The 20,723-nt window shown below is 39.2% G+C and overlaps 1 protein-coding gene across 1 annotated transcript; it reads right to left on the reverse strand.

Annotated features, from left to right (window-relative positions):
- Positions 1-18,457: 18,457 nt before the first annotated feature.
- Positions 18,458-19,789, reverse strand: LOC149463683 (E3 ubiquitin/ISG15 ligase TRIM25-like). Its single transcript, XM_089675330.1, has one exon. It carries the CDS (start codon positions 19,787-19,789, stop codon positions 18,458-18,460), a length of 1,332 nt encoding a protein of 443 aa, XP_089531456.1.
- Between the last annotated feature and the right edge of the window lie 934 nt (positions 19,790-20,723).

Here is a 20,723-nt window from a genome sequence, read left to right on the forward strand (position 1 = left end):
GATAGCCCTTGTAATGGCCCTTGCCAGTGGGTGGAGCTGGGAACTCAGGTGCTAAAATTTAATTGAAATAACTTAATGAGAAAAACATGTAAATGTTGAGTTATTCAGCCTAATAGCATGCAAGATCTCAAGATGAAATTGTTTTAAGAGAACAGTACCTAATTCAGTATGATCTTCATAAAATTACAGTGGGGAAAAAAATTCTTTGATGCTCTGCAGAATTTGTAAAATAAGTATTTGATCCCCAAGCAAAACATAATTTTGTACTTAGTGGAGAAACCCTTGTTGGCAAGCTCAGAAGTAAGACGTTTCCTGTAGTTGGTTTCCAGGTTTGCACACATCTCAGGAGGGATTTTGGTCTACTCTTTTTAACAGATCTCAAATTTTCTGTAGGATTAAGGTCTGGAGACTGGCTTGGCAACTCCATGACCTTAACGTGCTTCTTCTTGAGCCACACCTTTGTTGCCTTGGTGGAATGTTTTGGGTCATTGTCATGCTGGAGGACCCATCTTCAGTGTTCTGGTTGAGGGAGTGTAAAATATCGTATTGTCTCGATATTTTATTAACTTGTATTGATGAGAAATGTTCAGATAGAAAGTCCTTCCACTTCTTGAATAAACTCAAAAAGATGATTTAATAATAACGTTGCATAAAATTAGAAATAAAATATTGGCATACAGAATGTTTAAATAATGTCCAAAAAAATATAGTTAAGTTCTTGATAATAAGATTGTATATATGTATATGTGTATGTGTGTGTGTGTCTCAAGGCTTCTAGCAAAGAGTGTCCTTAAAAAGTCTTTGTTCTGCTCTTAAAAGAGCAATCCAGCCCCCACCATCTCCTAAAAGTGGGTTGGTATTCTCTTGTAGTCCCACTAAGATAATTGACACCAACAGAGGTATTAAAACAAAACCTCCAATCTACTTCTCTCAAAGTCTGAGTGTAACTTTATCTCTTACATAGATGGGGGAGGATGGGGGAAGGTATAGCTAATTGCTCTCATATGTGGCTTGAATGTAAAGGAAAAACCCAAGATATATGTTCATATGTATATTCACAGACTATGAAGTCTAATTACTTACTTTTCCCAATCTAGAACAAATATAAATATAATAATTCAATTATTCTATTAAGATCCAACTCATTCATACTTATGTTAGTACTGTTAATAAGAAGATATTAGATATTAGGTTAAGGAAAGCTTCTAACATTTCCCTCTCAAAATGATCGATTTTATCGAATCTTAATCATTTTCCTTATCTTAATCCATTTATACACATTCTCGTCACTTTCATATCCATTCATGCGTTTTTGGATCTTAAGATAATTGATCTGAACATATCTTTAATTTGATTCTATAATGGGAAAACAAATTCTTTGATAAACCTTTTGTTATGTATCACATAAAAATATTTTTACCCTTATTATTTTCCTTTTACCAAATAATTCACCCCTTAATAAATGTATAACTGTAACATTATAGTACAATACTTTAAAATATGTCACTTAAAAAATAGATGTTTCATATTTTCCCTCCAAAATGTGTGTAGCACACAGTTCTAAAATCCATACATTTTTCAAATTACCTTATCAACATTTAAACATAACATATGTTCCGTAGCTTCAATCCATACATGTATATCAAATGATTTTTTTTTTTTAAAACATACATATAACAATGTAAAGCTTGCCTAAGTTTTTCTATTTGTACCTTAGAAAAACTTATCTCTAGCTTAATTAACAACAGATGTTCTAACTAAGTAGAGTGACTCTGTTGTAACAAAAGTTTAACCCTTCACTTCTGAAAATACATAGTGTGTGATTGCAAATGTTCATGTGAAAACTGATCTCATCTTGATATGGTAAACATATCATGTCAAAATAAAATGTACACACAAAAAAAACAATATATCTGATGAATGAATTATTTCATCAGTAGTCAAAAGTCAATTGTTTTATAAGTTCTTCCTCTATGAGATGCCTTGAGATGTCTTGTCTTCTTCTAGCGCTCTGTAAAGTTAAAATAACTTTATTGAACATAAAAAGAACAACAAAAACAATGATGAATGAAATTCTTGTTGCAAAGCTTCTTCCAGAATAAATTTCCTTCTTGGAAAATGTATTATCATCTGAAAGGTTTAGAAATATTTGAGTTTTCTTCCTTTAACAGTTACTCTTAGGTCATTTCCTGTAACAGAAATGCAGTATCATTATTTTGGCATTAATAACTTTACATGGATTAATCCTCTTACATTTATCTGTTAATATTACATATCATAATCACAAACATTTCTAGTCATGACATGGAAGACATATTTTCATTATAACATTTCTTATTGACTTGTAGTGTTCTATTTTAGAATGCGGGCACTTCCGCCTAACAGTACTAGGGTCGCTGATTCAAATCCCAACCACGGCACCACCTGTCTGGAGTTTACATGTTCTCCCTGTGCTTGTGTGAGTTTCCTCCGGGTACTCCGGTTTCCTCCCACACTCCAAAGTCATGTTGGTAGGTGAATTGGCTCCTATCTAAATTGGCCCTAGTATGTGTATGTATGACTGTGAGTTAGGGAACTTAGATTATACACCCCTTGAGGGTTAAGGACGTGAATGTACAATATATATGTAAAAAGCACTACGTAAATTGACGACGCTAAATAAGTACCTGAAATAAACAAAAATAAATATAACAGGACGCTACATCTCCATTATTGGTCATGAGTCAAAACCTTGGTTTCAAAACCAAAGAAAGGTTTTGTATCAACCCAGAGATGACAAAGGATTATGCCTTTGATCTTATCTCTATAAAATTGGAAATATGCGTAACTGTTTTTTGTGTTGACTTACTTCTTGTAGTGTAAGACTGATCTGCAGTAATACATACTGGTTTCAAACTTTTCTCAGTTCCTATGTTGAAAACATGAGGTACAAACTTCTCACCTACAGCTGTACAAATATGTGTTGGTATGTTTTCCTGAAAATGTCTTTTTGTTACATCTATCTGAATGTGTTTGGATGACAGTGTTTTGTACCATATAGGATAATTTTCACGATAATCTTCCTTTAGGAGTTTCAGTGATGAATCAGATGTCTGTAATATAATCTTACTTGATCTAACAATGTGTCCAGTTACCTTGACTGCAAAGAAAACACTTAACAATTTTTTCATATGTGCATCAAAGTTTTTCTCCATATTTGTCAAAGTTCTTGAGAAGAAACCTATTATTTTCTGATTACCTTCTTTTAATTGTGACAAAGTTGCTGAGATTGCATTATTGGAAACATTGGTTTCTAAAACAAAAGGAATTTTACTACAAAACTCAACAGTATTTAATGTAGTAGCATTCTGCAAATCCCATTTCAATAGTTCAAAAGCTTCTTTCTCAGTTTGATCCCATTGATCGAACACACCATCTTTTTGTTTCAAACGATCAAATAATGATCTAGACTTCTCTGCAAAATTGGGTATAAAATCTTTACAATGATTTACTTCACTCAAAAACTGATGCAAAGCCTTGCGATTTGTTGGAATTGGATAAGCAGAAATAGTTCTAACTTTTTCTTGCAACAACTGTCTCTGTCCATGACTAATTTGCATATGAAGGAATTCCACCTGTCTTTTCATCAACTGAACTTTCTCTGTATTCAATTTCAATCCTGCTGTTTGTAACAACATAAATATTTCAGACAAAAGAGTGATATGTTCAGTTATATTTTGTGTATACAAGAGAAGCTTGTCTACATGCTGGACAATACATTCTGGCCTAGAGAATTTAGATAATATTTTTCCCAAATACTCATGAACAATTCCATCACTTAAATCTAAGCCTGGGGCTAATCTTGTGAATGTATACATTTCTTTGTTGAAGCTAAAAGCAAGTTTATATTGACAACTCTTAGCTAAGGGTACTGACAAATGGCTATTGGCGATTTCAAGTACAGAGAATATTTTGGCCTTGGCATCCAGATGTGACATTATGTTACAATCAGGAACAATAGATTTGTTATTTGTGATGCATTTGTTCAATGTCCTGAAATCAACTGATAAAGAATATGAATTATCAGCTTTGATAGGCCAAATACAATTATTCACCACTGATTGTACTTTCTTTAAAATTCCGTGCTGTAAAAACTCATCTACAATGGAAGAAATTGGATTAATTGATTCTAATGGCAATTTGTATTGAGGTTGAGGCTTAGGGTCTCTACCTTCAATGTCAACTTCAAAATCTATAAACAAACCTGAATCATTTTTGCTTTGACTCCAAAGATCTTTATGTGATCTAACCAATTGTTCCAATTCAAGATTGGTTCCTGTATGTGGCCATTTATGATCTGAAGACATGTCAGCAGTTGCTGTACAAATACTTCCAACATTACAGTACATGGAAGAATCAATTAATGTTGATTTGGGCCTTCCACTTTCATCCAATAAATTTGGAGCAACATATTCCAACGGTAAGAAAGAAGAATCTCGATTTGATCCTGATTTAAATTTAGGCAATGGCAATAAACCATTCCTGTTAATGACAACAGCACTGTTTACCATATTGTTTAAGCTGTTGTTAACTCTCAGTGAACTGATCTTTTTAACTTCTGAGGCATAAGGCAACTCAGACAGACTATTGTTGGAACATGGAGGAGCAGATTGTTCAGAAATTATATTTTGGTCTTCTAATTCCAAAGCTTTTCTTTGTAAATCTAATTTATAATGAATACAATCTCTTTTCAAATGACCAAATCGTTTACAATAGAAACAAATAGTATTTCCTGTCTGCTCTGAGACTCTCGTCCTGCCTGTGACGTGTTCATCATCATAACTGGGTGTGGCTAAGCACATGGTCTCTCTCTGTTCTCCATTTTGAACAATTAAACTTTCCTTCTTCTGATTGTTTAATTTAAGTTGCATTCTAACTGTATTTATAACTTTGGCTGCTTGATCTAAATCATTTTTTCCAGTAGCAATAATAAAAGATGCTGGATCAAGATACTTGAATTTTTTAACAAAAGCATTTACCATAGAAGGAGTCTCATTGTCTAAATTAAATATCATTTTGTATACTTTCAAAAATTTATTTTTAAAATCAAAAGGATCATCATTAATCGTAGCTCTTAAGGAGTCTAAGATTTCCAAAGAAGGAGTTTCCTCTCCAGTAGTAAATATCAATAATTGACGTAGTCGGTCTGATGCATTGCTATGCATTTCCTCATCATCCTCAATATATGGCGTTTTGATTAATCTACGTGCCATAACGCTGGGGAGCCATAAACAGAATAGAAAATTTCTTTGCTCCTGATTTAAACAAAAATGATTACAAAAATTTTCATAAACTTCCATGTTATGGAAAGCATCGGCATCCTTATCATAGGCTGGCATATCCTTCAAAATTTTCATGAGCTGATCAAGGATTTTAAGATTAAGTTCTGCAGCTTTATCCCTTAATTTTCTCTTACACATTTCTTCCTGATCTATAGGGTCTCCTTCTATAGACTGGATCTCTGGTACAAAAGATTTTTGTTTCTCTGCCTTGGTATTCACACAAATTCTTTTTACATCATCTTGCAAGTCAGACAACTGAATGTCTTTAGTTTGAATTACACTTTGCAGAGCGTCTATGTGCTCAGTCAAAGTCTGGCAATTAGCACATACACTGCTCTGATCTTGCTTCATTACACAAGCAGCAGTCTTAGGAACATCAAAAGTCATGGCATTAAAAACATTAACTAACTTCATTACATTTCTAACTTGTTTGCTCAGTTTCTTAAAGGAAAACTTAGATTTTTCTATCTTAATATTAGCCTGTAAGCATTCATTATACATGTACCGCCAAAGTTCATCATCTTTAACAAATGTAGACAGATTCTTGAATTCTAACTTACTCTCTCTAGATAATTCATCAAAAAAAAACCATTACTTACCGATTAAGAAGGTCTTTCTTTACATAACGCGTCTTTTCTCTCTTGGCGGGAAATGACATCACCAATTCTCACCAATTCTGCATTTAGGTTCTCGATTATGCCGACGATTCATCTGTTGCAGACTTTTACTTCTCCTGAAAGCTTGATTTCATATTTTGCTGAGTTTGCAAACATCTTCCCTCTCATCAAGGTGAAAGAGAAAAAAGTTAAAAATAAGCGATTGTCGGAAACGAATCGAACTGGAGGCTCGCCACTGTAAAATATCGTATTGTCTCGATATTTTATTAACTTGTATTGATGAGAAATGTTCAGATAGAAAGTCCTTCCACTTCTTGCATAAACTCAAAAAGATGATTTAATAATAACGTTGCATAAAATTAGAAATAAAATATTGGCATACAGAGTGTTTAAATAATGTCCAAAAAAATATAGTTAAGTTCTTGATAATAAGATTGTATATATGTATATGTGTATGTGTGTGTGTGTCTCAAGGCTTCTAGCAAAGAGTGTCCTTAAAAAGTCTTTGTTCTGCTCTTAAAAGAGCAATCCAGCCCCCACTATCTCCTAAAAGTGGGTTGGTATTCTCTTGTAGTCCCACTAAGATAATTGACACCAACAGAGGTATTAAAACAAAACCTCCAATCTACTTCTCTCAAAGTCTGAGTGTAACTTTATCTCTTACATAGATGGGGGAGGATGGGGGAAGGTATAGCTAATTGCTCTCATATGTGGCTTGAATGTAAAGGAAAAACCCAAGATATATGTTCATATGTATATTCACAGACTATGAAGTCTAATTACTTACTTTTCCCAATCTAGAACAAATATAAATATAATAATTCAATTATTCTATTAAGATCCAACTCATTCATACTTATGTTAGTACTGTCAATAAGAAGATATTAGATATTAGGTTAAGGAAAGCTTCTAACAGGGAGGAAGGTTCTCATCCAAGATTTTACAATACATGGCCCCGTCCATTGGCTCCTCAATGTGGCAAAGACAGCCTGAAATGTTAGCAGAGAAACAGCCCCAAAGCATAATGTTTTCACCTCTGCTTGACTGTAAGGATGGTGTTCTTAGGGTCATAGTCAGCATTGTTCTTCCCCCAAACACGGAAAGTTGAGTTAATGCCAAAGAGCTCAGTTTTGGTCTCATCTAACCAGCACTTTCTGCCAGTTCTTCTCTGAATCATTTAAATATTCATTGACAAACTTTAGACGGGTCTGTACATGTGCCTTCCTCTTGGGGGACCTTGTGGGCACTGCAGGATTTCAATCTATGGCAGCGTATTGTGTTACCAGTGGTTTCTTTGGTGACTGTGGTCCCAACTTCCTTGAGATCATTCCCAAGCTCCTCCCATATAGTTCTGGGCTGATCCCTCACTTTTCTCATGATCATACCCCATGAGGCGAAATCTTGCATAGAGTTCCAGACTAAGGGCAATTGATGGTTATTTTGTATTTCTCCCATTCTGAATAGTCTCCTTCTCACCAAGCTTCTTGCTGATCGTCTTGTAGCCCATTCCAGCCTTGTGCAGATCTACAATCTTGTCCCTGACATCCTTTGACAGCTCTTTGGTCTTGCCTATGGTGGTGAGGTTTGAGTAGAAGAAAGAATCTCTGGACAAGTGTATTTTATACACATAATGAGTTGTCGTTAGGAGTACCTTCTTAAATTGACAGGACTAATTTGTGTACCACATGAGCACATAGCCAGTCTGTGGGAGCCAGAATTATTGTTGGTTGGTAGGGGATGAAATACTTATTTTACTCACTGAACTGCAACTCAAGTTATAACATTTATATCATGTGTTTTTTGTGGATTGTTGGTTGATACTCTGTCTCTATCATTTAAAATACACCTATGATAAAAATTATAGACCCTTCATTTCTTTGTAAGTGGGAAAACTTACAAAATTTGCAGGGGATCAAATAGCTTATATTGTAAGCTCCAAGGAGCAGGGTCCCCCTAACCCTCTTGTATTGAACTGTATTGTATGCCGTTATATTGTAAAGCACTGAACAATCTATTGGCGCTATATAAATCCTGTATAATAATTATTTTCCCCCCAGTAGCTATTTCCTGGGTTTTATTTTATAGGTAGGTAGGTTTTCAAAGCAGAATGGATCCATGATTCTGGCAAAACTGATTTTGCTGCAAAATTACCAATCTTGTCGTTGCTATCGATATGAAACTTCATTTAGATGTTTAGAAAAAATAGAGGGTATTTTGTTAATTGATATTTGGGGACGTTTGTTTTAATTCTTTTAAGTGTGTGTATATTTTTTCCCATATGTTCTGTTGCTTAAATGGTTTTATTTTTCACTTTATGCATTTTCTGTTTTTTTCTTTATCTAAAAAAAATTAAGCGAGTGAAGGGACATTTTTTGGCACAAGAACAAGTCCAGGACAATCGAAAGGAGCTTCTGTAACCTTCATAAGCCATTCAAAGGCCATTGCCCCAAAGAGGGTAGTATTTAGGAAAGCCATCAATGTGGCAATTCTTATATCCCAGGGCAAGGCCTAGAACAGCCTTTCTCAAGCTTTTCAAAACAAAAAAACCCTTGAAATAACTTTCTGGTCTCATGGAACCCCTGCTAAAATGACTATTTACAACTCATGATACATTAGTGTGATGGTCAGTGGGAAGAATGCGCCTTACACTTGTGATCATTGGGAAGAATTACCCCCTTACAGAGAGCTAAAAAGATCGATGGAAGTCAGTGGAAACTTATCTGAGAGGCAGAAATTGCTCATTGCTCAAGGAACCCCTAGCAGCCTCTGGAGGAACTTTAGTATTCCATGGAACCCTGGTTGAGAAACCTTGATCAAGCGGCTTGGAACACAAAATGCTGCAGAGCTGCAGTGTTTTGATAGTGCTGCTACCATCCTTGCTATGCAGTGTGGTAGGGGCGTGTGAATAACACCACTGGCTGATAAGATTTACAAGTATTTTGGTAAATAAAGTGGTCTGTGTGTATATTTCAACTATTTATTTAGGCAGTTTCATTTTAAAGCAGTGGTCTCCAAACTAACTTCTTCTGGCCAAATGTGACCTACTTCAAGATTTTATCCAGCCATCTGATATAAGAGGGGACTCTGATGGGGACTCTGTTGTAGGGAGGACTGTGATGTAAGGGTGCTCTGAAGGGGACTCTAATGTAAAGCCTCGTACACATGATGAGAATATCGGACGAATGATCGTCCATATTTTTTGCTTGCTAGTGTCATATTAAAAATGAAGAGGTTACTAAAGTTACAAAAATTCTTGTACGACAGCATGCAACTTCGAAAATAGTTTAATACAGTGGTGGGCAACTGTGGCCCTCGAGCTGTTGTAGAACTACAAGTCCCATGAGGCATTGCAAAACTGACAGTTACAAGCACGACTCTCAAAGGCAGAGGCATGATGGGACTTGTAGTTCACCAACAGCTGGAGGGCCACAGTTGCTCACCCCTGGTTAATGTATTGTATTGTATTGTAATGCATTCTTTTGTTTTTGAGCATGCAGGGTCTTGGTCAGTTGATTTTTTTTAGGACAAATACTGTACCGATTAAATGAAAATCGTTTGTTCTGGTGTTGTACGAGAACAATTTTTGTGCTTGCCCCTTTGGATAATTTTGCATGAACTGTCATGATCGGCTCTTGAAAACTGTGTACAAACGATGAGATTATCAACCAATCGCTTCAAAAGTGGTATTTTACGTCTAATTTTCTCATTGTGCTTACTAGACTTAAGGGAAGACTCTGAGGAGTTCTAAGTTTATTTGGAATGTTTTCTGTTGTTCTGATTTGTTATTGATAAAACCGATTTTTTTTCAGCTCATGAAAATTTAGTAAAAAATATATGATGTGGCCCTTACCCTGAAAAGTTTAAAGACCTTGTACTGAAAGGTTTGAAGGCCTCTGCTTTAGAGAATCATGTCTGTGTTAACAGGAATGCACTGGAATTTCAGCATGAAATATAGTTCTAGTATTTTGAGCTCGGTTCCTGTACTGTGCTATCTACTTTACTCAAATTCGATTCCCATACAGTCAGGTCCATAAATATTGGGACATCGACACAATTCTAACATTTTTGGCTCTATACACCACCACAATGGATTTGAAATGAAACGATCAAGATGTGCTTTAACTGCAGACTGTCAGCTTTAATTTGAGGGTATTTACATCCAAATCAGGTGAACGGTGTAGGAATTACAACAGTTTGCATATGTGCCTCCCACTTTTTAAGGGACCAAAAGTAATGGGACAGAATAATAATCATAAATCAAACTTTCACTTTTTAATACTTGGTTGCAAATCCTTTGCAGTCAATTACAGCCTGAAGTCTGGAACGCACAGGCATCACCAGACGCTGGGTTTCATCCCTGGTGATGCTCTGCCAGGCCTCTACTGCAACTGTCTTCAGTTCCTGCTTGTTCTTGAGGCATTTTCCCTTCAGTTTTGTCTTCAGCAAGTGAAATGCATGCTCAATCGGATTCAGGTCAGGTGATTGACTTGGCCATTGCATAACATTCCACTTCTTTCCCTTAAAAAACTCTTTGGTTGCTTTTGCAGTATGCTTTGGGTCATTGTCCATCTGCACTGTGAAGCGGCATCCAATGAGTTCTGAAGCATTTGGCTGAATATGAGCAGATAATATTGCCCGTAACACTTCAGAATTCATCCTGCTGCTTTAGTCAACAGTCACATCATCAATAAATACGAGATAACCAGTTCCATTGGCAGCCATACATGCCCACGCCATGACACTACCACCACCATGCTTCACTGATGAGGTGGTATGCTTAGGATCATGAGCAGTTCCTTTCCTTCTCCATACTCTTCTCTTCCCATCACTCTGGTACAAGTTGATCATGGTCTCATCTGTCCATAGGATGTTGTTCCAGAACTGTGAAGGCTTTTTTAGATGTCATTTGGCAAACTCTAATCTGGCCTTCCTGTTTTTGAGGCTCACCAATGGTTTACATCTTGTGGTGAACCCTCTGTATTCACTCTGGTGAAGTCTTCTTTTGATTGTTGACTTTGACACACATACACCTACCTCCTGGAGAGTGTTCTTGATCTGGCCAACTGTTGTGAAGGGTGTTTTCTTCACCAGGGAAAGAATTCTTCGGTCATCCACCACAGTTGTTTTCCGTGGTCTTCCGGGTCTTTTGGTGTTGCTGAGCTCACCTGTGCGTTCCTTCTTTTTAAGAATGTTCCAAACAGTTGTTTTAGCCACGCTTAATGTTTTTGCTATCTCTCTGATGGGTTTGTTTTATTTTTTCAGCCTAATGATGGCTTGCTTCACTGATGGTGACAGCTCTTTGGATCTCATCTTGAGAGTTGACAGCAACAGATTCCAAATGCAAATACCACACTTGAAATGAACTCTGGACCTTTTATCTGCTCATTGTAATTGGGATAATGAAGGAATAACACACACCTGGCCATGGAACAGCTAAGAAGCCAATTGTCCCATTACTTTTGGTCCCTTAAAAAGTGGGAGGCACATATGCAAACTGTTGTAATTCCTACACCGTTTACCTGATTTGGATGTAAATACCCTCAAATTAAAGCTGACAGTCTGCAGTTAAAGCACATCTTGTTTGTTTCATTTCAAATCCATTGTGGTGGTGTATAGAGCCAAAAATGTTAGAATTGTGTCGATGTCCCAATATTTATGGACCTGACTGTATAAGGTAGATCTAATCTGTAATCCAAACACTTGTTCCCTGGCCTTCGAGAGAGCTCTGTGGCTTCTGTGAACACACAGGTTTGTTGGGATTCTTTATGTAGTATCTATTCCTCTTTTCATGGGATGTATGAGAAGTAGAATGTCAGTATCATGCATGTGATTTTATTTAATTCCTTTTGTTGTAACATATTGTAGTAGCTTAATTGAATAGATTTTACGTGCTCAACAAGCATTCTAAATACAATTATCTGGAAAAGTTGCTTTTGTGATATTTATCAATGAATGCAGGGAAAAGTAACAGTGTCTATGTGAAGGGGCTCTACCAATTTATTAACCTCCTTAGCGGTAATCCCGAGTGTAGCTCGGGGTAAAATTTCTATACCAAGAGCGGCAACCCCGAGCTACACTCGGGCTTACCATGCGGCGTTGCTCTGGGGTTCCCTGCAGCACTTACCTTATCCTTCGCTCCCGTGATGTGTCCCCTGCAGCGTCCCCGGCCATCTCCTCCGGCCGATGCCGGCATCCGGCTTCTGTGTTTTGGTCCCTGTGACGTCGGGACGTATGGGCGCCGGAACCGGTGGGAAATTTGAAATTTTTAAAAAATTTCATTTTTGCTCTCATTGCTGTTTCAATGCATTTCACATATATTTTGTCCCTACTGCTTTGTCCTGTGCCCTGCCTGCATTTTGAATGTTCTTTCTGCCTGGAAACTGAGAAAAAGTCCATGGCGTCCAAAAAGCGTCCCTTTACGTCAAAAGCGGTTTTAGAACAGCGATAGTAAATTAGAACCACTTGCAGAATTGAGTGATACTGATTTGTGGGGAAATTCGTCATCAGACACTGAAAACGATTTTGCGACTTTGCTCAGCGATGTGCGAATTTGCCTCTGTATTTCAAATTTCAGTGTTTTTGGTTTGATTATATTATTGAATTAAATTTATTATTATTATATTATTATTTTTTAGGATTATTTATTAAATTATAATTTATGATTTCGTGTTTTAAATTTTATCATATCCGGGATGTTTAATAGACTCTTATTTGGACAGATTTCAGTGAGTTATTCCTAAAAATTACAGCCTACAATAAAAAACTACATATTTCCATGCAAAAAAATGGTACCACTTTCAGCACAAAAAATCGGAAAGAATCATACCCACGAGGAGGTTAAAACACATGTGATGAACAGGCTGAAATTTGCTTAGTGGGTCGTCCTGTCATCCCCCTCCTGCCTGACATCCTTTGATTGAAAAAGTCAGGCAGAGAAATGTCAGCCAAACAGTGGTTGCACCCAATCAGACGCAGCCACTAATTGGATATTTTGACAGCTGGTTGGCTGTGACTTCCTCCCATGTGACAGTGCTCAAGTGTAGCTGACAAACACCAGGCCTGAGCTCTGTCACATGATTGACAGATGAGCCCAAATAGATTGTGGTTTATAAGGCAATATTCCGTTCTAGCAACTAGCAACCAGTGCAGAAGCAATTTTTGAAGACAGTATACTCAGGGGCGTATCTGCCATGAGGCAAACAAGGCGTTTGCCTAGGGCGGCATTTCTCGGGGGGGCGGTTAGCTGACCGTGAAGAGGAGGTGCAGGGGAGGAGACCCTATCACCGCATGTCGGGTATCACTGCAGCCGCAGACACCACAGACCCCAGATAAGTGCTGCTTTACTTGTCAAATAGATCAGATGCTTTGGTCACTGTCTCTCTCTCTTACAATGTGAGTGATACTGGATAAAGTGAAGGCATCAGAGATCAGACATTTTATCTTTTCTTATCCTCTGTTTAGTTCCACTCACATGGAAGCTGGAACAGGAAGCTGCTTAGTCCTGAGTGCTTCCTAGTCATTTAGAGATGGGGACCAGGGAAACTCTGTCCTTAGTCCCTTTCTCTGTGTCAAAAGTGAGACATCAGAGGTCTGTTTAGACCCCTTATATTTCACCAAAGCCCCCCAAGGGCTCCTAACAATTATAAAAAATAATATTGTAGAAAACAAATTATATTTAAAAAAAATCAGTAACAAAAAAAAAACCTGACAAAATCCACTGCCCTAGAGACACCAACCTCTGCCCTACTGACACTGTCCACTGCTCTACTGAAACTGTTCAGTTTTATTTAACCATACCCCTTTAAGCCCCTCCCACTGTTAATGCAATTTGCCCACACCCACTGTTCATTGTGGCAAATGTAGCAAGCCTCATTACTACGCCCCTTGAGGCACCCAAAGGTGTCCCACGTCTTTTACAATCCTATGGTGTATACTTCAAAAATCAGGATGAAAGATCAGTCCTTGAGATAACAGATCTGACAGATTTGGCAGAGGTCATGGAGTGTCGGCTAGCAAATCACGCTCTCCAAGGCCAATCTGGAGCTTTGAAAATGACTGGAATGCATGTGTTTCTTTACCTCAAAAGGTAAATGTTTCAGAAGAAAGGCATATATCAGGGCTACTGATCCCACAGTGCCACCAGGGCATCCACTGCATCCACTTTCAGGTTCCACACCCTGGAGACAAATCTGTTTAGTTTCTTTTTTAACTGAGAAGTTAACACACAAAGTCAGCTTAAATGCTAATGGATACAACATTTTGCATATAAACGTCGCAGCCGGTATGAGTATGCTTTCCAAAGGTATGGGGTACCCCTTTAAGGCAGCTGAGATTATCTGGTTAGTTAACGTTGGTCGGCTTTTGGTGGGGCCCTTATTTAGATGGTGCACATCAACTGCCCCTTTAAGAGTGTTGTGGATGTACATGAACATCTGGGTAAGAACGCTCTCTGCAGCGTGCAATGTGTATGGCAAGAGCTTAAGAGGTGTAGTTCAGCCCCTCGCAGGAAATTAGTTCATTTACAATTGCAGATTCCTGTGGTCATTGCAGATTCTGGAGGCACAGCAATTCTCTCTCTGAAGTTCAGTCTCTGGGGCAGCTTGGCAGGCTCAAAACAGATCCATCCTCTCTCTCTCTGGTGTAGATGGACAGGCACAGAAGAATGTCCATTAGCTCCTCTACATGGTTTTGGTCCCGTGGATGTGTAATACAGACCCCTACAGTAGGCCTATATCCTTTGCTCTCCTCTCTAAAACTGACCCCCTCTCAGCAGATTTGCCCAGAAAAATGGTGAAGCTCCAAATCTTCCACTATCAGGGATCTATGGGAGCTGAAGTCAAGAACTTGTTAGCCCTCATTTGACAAGGGTGGTGAAACATCCCTTTAAGAACTACAATTCCCATCATCCATGGTGCCCGCACAATGAGTCATTACTGATGCTCCCATTGGCTCCTTCTTTTCTGCCTTCTGATTGGATTCAAATCTGCACTGCCAGGAGGGAGAGAGGAGAACAGGAGTCAGGGTTTATCCCGCTCCTAAGCTGTGCTGCACTAAATCTCTGGGTGAGAGGATAAACCTGCAGACACAGCCATCTGCTTACACAGCAGGAGATAGCAGTGGGTGGAAAGGCTGAGGAGGAGCTAAAAAAACTTGTTTTTTTTACCAAAAAAAAAATTTTTTTTGGTCATATAATGGCAGTTTTACCACGTTTTTCATCAGATCATTTTTACAGCTAAAAAACTGGGTTTTTTAACAAAAAAAAAATTTTTTTTGATCAAAACAGTCCAAAAAGGCCGGTTTGCAGCGTTTTACCGCGTTTTTCATCAGAGCATTTTTACAGCTAAAAAACTGTTTTTTTTTACTAAAAAAAATATATTTTTTGGTCAACCAAATTAAAAAAAGCCAGTTTGCGGTGTTTTACTGCGGTTTTCATTGGCTCATTTTTACAGCTAAAAAAATTTGTGTTTCTTTTTACCAAAAAAAAAATTTTTTTTTGTCAAAAAATGCCGGTTTGCGGCGTTTTACCATATTTTTCATTAGATCATTTTTACAGCTAAAAAACTTTGTTTTTTTTAACAGAAAAAAATTTTTTGGGTCAAAAAAGTCCAAAAATACCGGTTTGCTGCTTTTTATCGCATTTTTCATCAGAGCATTTTTACAGCTAAAAAACTTTGTGTTTTTTTTTACCAAAAAAAATTTTCTTTTTGGTCAAAAAAGTCCAAAAATGCCAGTTTGCGTCATTTTACCGCGTTTTTCATCGTTAGAGCATTTTTACAGCTAAAAAACTCCCCTAGAAACCCACTAGTTTTGGGGTCTTTTTCCAGCCAAAATACGTCCCAGCCCATGAGGGCTAAAACTCAGCATAACAGCCAGATAATTAGCATTTTCAAAAGGCAATGCCAGTCAATGTGCTTTCTCAGTAATGGCTCTTTTAATGTGCCTATCATCTTCCACAAATCCAGACACTGATACGCTAAGGCTAGGTTCACATATGTGCGGGTGGTGCTGCTGCGGATCCGCACTAAAAAATCCGTGCAGCCGCACCACCCGCACAGAGAAATGCGGACCCACAGGCAGGTGCCATTAGTTCTGATGGCACTCCGCCCGCACTGGAAATCGCAAATGTACTGGGAACCGAGGTTCCCATGCGGGCTGCGTTTTCAGAAGAAGTGCAGGGACTTCTTCACTGCGTGTCCTGGGGCGCGGGAGTCCATTCAAATGAATGGGCTCTTGTGTCCGCGTAAAACGCAGACCGCAGGAACGCGGATATGTGAACCAGGGGTAAGTGCAGAATCCAGCCCTATATCTAGATAAATCATCCTAAAGAAAAAAGTCCACATATAGAAAAGTCACGTGCAGGGGTGGACTGACCATTTGGAAACTCGGGCACTGCCCGAGGGCCCAGGGTCAGTAAGGGGCCCCATGAGATGCCCCTGGTACCTTTTTCATAGGCTTTTTTGAGTTTGGGCAAGGACACAGGGGCCCCATGATCCCCTATTGCCCGGGGGCCCCATGAGTTGTCAGTCCGCCCCTGGTCACTTGCTGCATAGGGAAATCTCTGCATACTAGATAAAGCTGGGAAAATTTAAAATGACCTTTGCTCAACCTGGACCGCAGGGGCTAAATGCTCATTTTTGTCTAAGGCGTGGTTCACACCTATGCATGTTGCAATCTGCTGCAGAAAAAAAACAAGTCCCTGATCCTTTCCAAAAATACAAGGGCTGAAAATGCATAAATGTGAACTTGTCCCATAGGAAACTATGTTAAATGGACTGTAGTGAGTTTTTGCAATAAAAAAAAAAAAACAATAAAAACGCATAGGTGTGAGCCAGGCCTTAGGGTACCTTTAAATGCAGTTTTACTTACCTTATTCCTTCCACCTGCAGGCTTCTCCCTTTCCATGTAGACGATCGCCGAAAGCCACTTCTCTTCAGCACTCCATGAGTTGCAGGCACTCTTACATCATCACATACACATACAATGCAGGACCAGTGGTCTGCATTATAAGTGAGGATGCCGAGGGCCCCCCACAACCATAGCATAGGATATGTTAAGTGAAGCTGCTTTTAATGGTACCCTAGGATTAAAGAGCATTTAACCCTTGCAGTGCAGGGAAAGCCTCACCTACAAGGGTAGTTTAAAATTTTCCCCAGAGGTCAGCTTTAAAGTGGTTGTAAACCTCATACATGAAATCTGAACAAAGAACATATTTCTATAGTGTTTACTTGCCTCTCTCCAAAGCTCTATGTGTTGTTTTTCTGCTGTCCTGTTCCTCTGTTATCAGCATGAGTCACTTCTGACATGTTTTCCTGACACCAAGAGCTAAAAAGGTGACAGGGGAGAGAGCTCCAGCAGACAGCCTGTGATTGACAGCCTCAGTTCTGTTCCTGTATGCTGTGTGAAGGGGGGGGGGAGTCCCTTTCCTCCAATCAGCTCTCAGAGCTCTTATACAGTGTGCAACTGCAGCTCCCCACCCCTGCTCTGTGAATCTTTGAATAATCCTTTTCATCTCTGAGTTTTACAAGGATGTACAGAACAAATGGCTGCAAATAAACAGGTACAACTTATTATTATTATTATACAGGTTTTATTTAGTTTGCTCGGCCCTTTACAATATAAAGGGAGACAATACAGCAACAATTCCTTGGAACTTATTTGGATTTGTTTCACCCCTGTCTATCATATAAGGTCAGTCACTTCACTAGGTATATGTAAGGGTTTACAACCACTTTAGATCATTGATGCTGAACTTCAGGTATGATCTTCACTGCATATTTTGATTGGTCCAGCTCAGACCGATGTAAGTATGCACATCATATCTAAGGAGTCAATGTCGAAGCTGACAATCATTGCTACTGTACTACACTGATCACCACTGTCCTCTTCATTCTTAATGAATACATGATGTTCTCTGAATGGACGAGGTGGAGATTGTGATATCACCATCCCTCCTCTTCAGTTAATTCAGTCTTGTATTCATTGAAAAAATACAAGGTCTTTTGTGAATGGGTGATGAGCAGTGCCAAGTGAGCGAACCCCTGTGATCAGTGTGGAGTGGGGCAGCTGCTTGCCACAAGACCCAGAAGACAGTGACGATCACTGTAATAGCAGTTACTACTACAGTAATTGAGAGCTTCCACAGTGAACTCTCAGTATGAGATATGCATACTTACGTGATCATGTCATTTCCAATGTGAGTATACAATAAAAAACCTAGTTCAGGTTTTAAATACACAAATTCAAACTTTGGAACCTGTTTTGCACCAGTCAGAAAGCAGAGTACCCCTTTTAACTTTTTATCTTTACCCAAGCGCCGTCATCCACATAGAATGCAGCATGCAGGGGCTCGGTGAAGGTTGCCTTGAAGGTATGCAGATGTAGGAAGGTATCGCACAGCTGATAGAAGGACAAGTGTCCAGACTTATAATCCAGGTACACGACATATCTCAAACAGGGAGACGTGCGAGGAACTTCCTGTGTTTCTGAATTATGCATAGCTAAATATTTATTCGGAGCAAGTCATAAGCTCCAGGACTTCTTGTTTTCTCCAATACCAGACCTTTCTTGTTTCCTTTCCATGCTAGGGTAGCACACCCCAAATTCGCACAGTCCAAAGTGACTGGTTTCTATCTCCCAGAAATGTTGTCCTGAGGAGAAGCTCTTGGTGCTCAACACTTGACTCCAGAATGTAAATCTCCCCGGTAATTCTGACCTGACCTGAGGTGTTGTGTAAAATGATGCTACCTTCAGGTCATGGGATAAAGCCACATTCATATGCACAGTGTTGACATCCAGAAACATGTCAGAAGCCTCTTTCACGTGGGAAGAAACTTTCAAGTTTGCCTTGTTCACAAAATCAGTAATGGATTTATGCAAAGTCAACATAACCAAAACCTCATCCAGACCAGGGATGTCCAGATCTTTATTGACTTTTACATCTTGGCCCTCAGAAGCTTCATCTACATTTGCTTGCTGTTCTTGCAGAAGAGCTATTGAATCAGTCATGTCACTCAGCTTCTTCATTTCACGTATCTTCTTGGACAGCTTGGTCTTTTGTGATTCCACCTCCTTGATCACATCAGAGACTTTGAGTAAAACATGTTCTTCCACCTTGGAGATGTCGCTTAGGACTTGTTTCTCTTGGACCTCTGCCTGTCTTCTGATATCTTTGTACAGGTTGGTAGCCTGTTGTTTTTCAGAATGTGCTTTCCCCTGCACTTTTTTCTTGTGCTCCTGCAGACTTCGAACTTGTTTTTCAAGTTTGTCTTGCAGTGGAGTAAGTTTAACCAAAGCATTTTTTAGTCTCTCCTTCACCTGCTCGGCAGCCTCTTCTACAAGAATCACATCATGTCCCTTGTGCTTTCCAACCAAACAACAGGAGGTACACAGACAAGTAGTATCTTCACAGCAGTAGAACTCCAAAGGTTTCTTGTGGATGGAGCACTTTTTATTACCGAAGGAGGAGGTGGGTTCTGTTAAAACATGATCCAAGTTAATGTTGTGGGCCTCCAGGTGCTCTGCACACAGAGAGATCTCACAATGGAGGCAGGTCTTAACAGCGGGTGTAGAAGATTTAACACAATACGTACATAATATCTTCTCCTGGTCTCTCTGGATAGATAGGAAACCTTCCACTATGTTCCGTAGCTTCCTGTTTTTCTCTAGTAGAGGCCACTCGGCATACTCAGCTTTACATTCGGGACAGGTATACAGTCTGGACTTCTGTGCATTCAGTGCTGACACCACACAGTCTTGGCAGAAGTTATGTCCACATCTTAGTGACACAGGATCTTTATAGATGTCCAGACAGATGGAGCAGTTCAGCTCTTCTTGTAGATTGACAGACGCCATGCTGAAACGAGCGAAGCAGAAATGAAAGTGAAAATGTTACTCCTAGAAGGGCGGGAGACATTCACAGAATGTTCAGCTTGAACATTAACACATGCAGTCAACACTGCCAATTGAAAATAGACCCGTCATGGGAGAAATATGGTTGCAGCCTTTGCATACCATTTCTGAAAATGCTATTTTGTCTGGCTATCTGTAAATCACAGAATAATTGTAGTCAGAATGTTTCTAAAGAACAGTGCTATTACTGTACACAGTCAATACTTTATTCAATGGTTAATCAAGATAAAATACATATAAAAGCGCTAATATACAATCCATAAAACTTGAATCCCAATACAAATTGAAGTACTGTCTATCCAATGCAGAGTAAAATGAGAGACAAAACACAGGCGTTGCCTATTCAAAGTAGATTTAATGCATCACGTGTCACAACAGAAGAGATAATAACAGATAACTAGAAAAGCTATCATCTCACGCCTGGACTATTGCAATTCCCTTCTCACTGGCCTACCCAAACGAACGCTATCCCCACTCCAGTCGATCCTAAACTCAGCGGCTAGACTCATCCACCTCACCAACCGCTCCACATCTGCCTCCCCCCTCTGTCAATCCCTTCATTGGCTCCCGATTGCCCAACGCATCAAATTCCCAATACCCAAATACTACCCTACCGGTGCCCTCTGCTCCTCACAGGACCTCCTACTCTCTAGCTCCCTGGTCTCCTCCTCCCACGCCCAATTGCAGGACTTCTCCAGGACTTCCCCCATCCTCTGGAACTCCCTACCCCAATCCATCAGACTGTCACCTACCCTCCTCACCTTCAGGCGCACCCTGAAAACCCTCCTCTTCAGGGAAGCCTACCCCAACCTCACCTAACACCTGACCTCACCTAACAACTAACCTCCTCCACTCCTCCCACCACTCCATCCCCCAC

This window comes from Staurois parvus, unplaced genomic scaffold, assembly GCF_062004578.1.
Source record: "Staurois parvus isolate SC_StPar_1 unplaced genomic scaffold, SC_StPar_1.0 ptg000154l, whole genome shotgun sequence".
NCBI lineage: Eukaryota > Metazoa > Chordata > Amphibia > Anura > Ranidae > Staurois > Staurois parvus.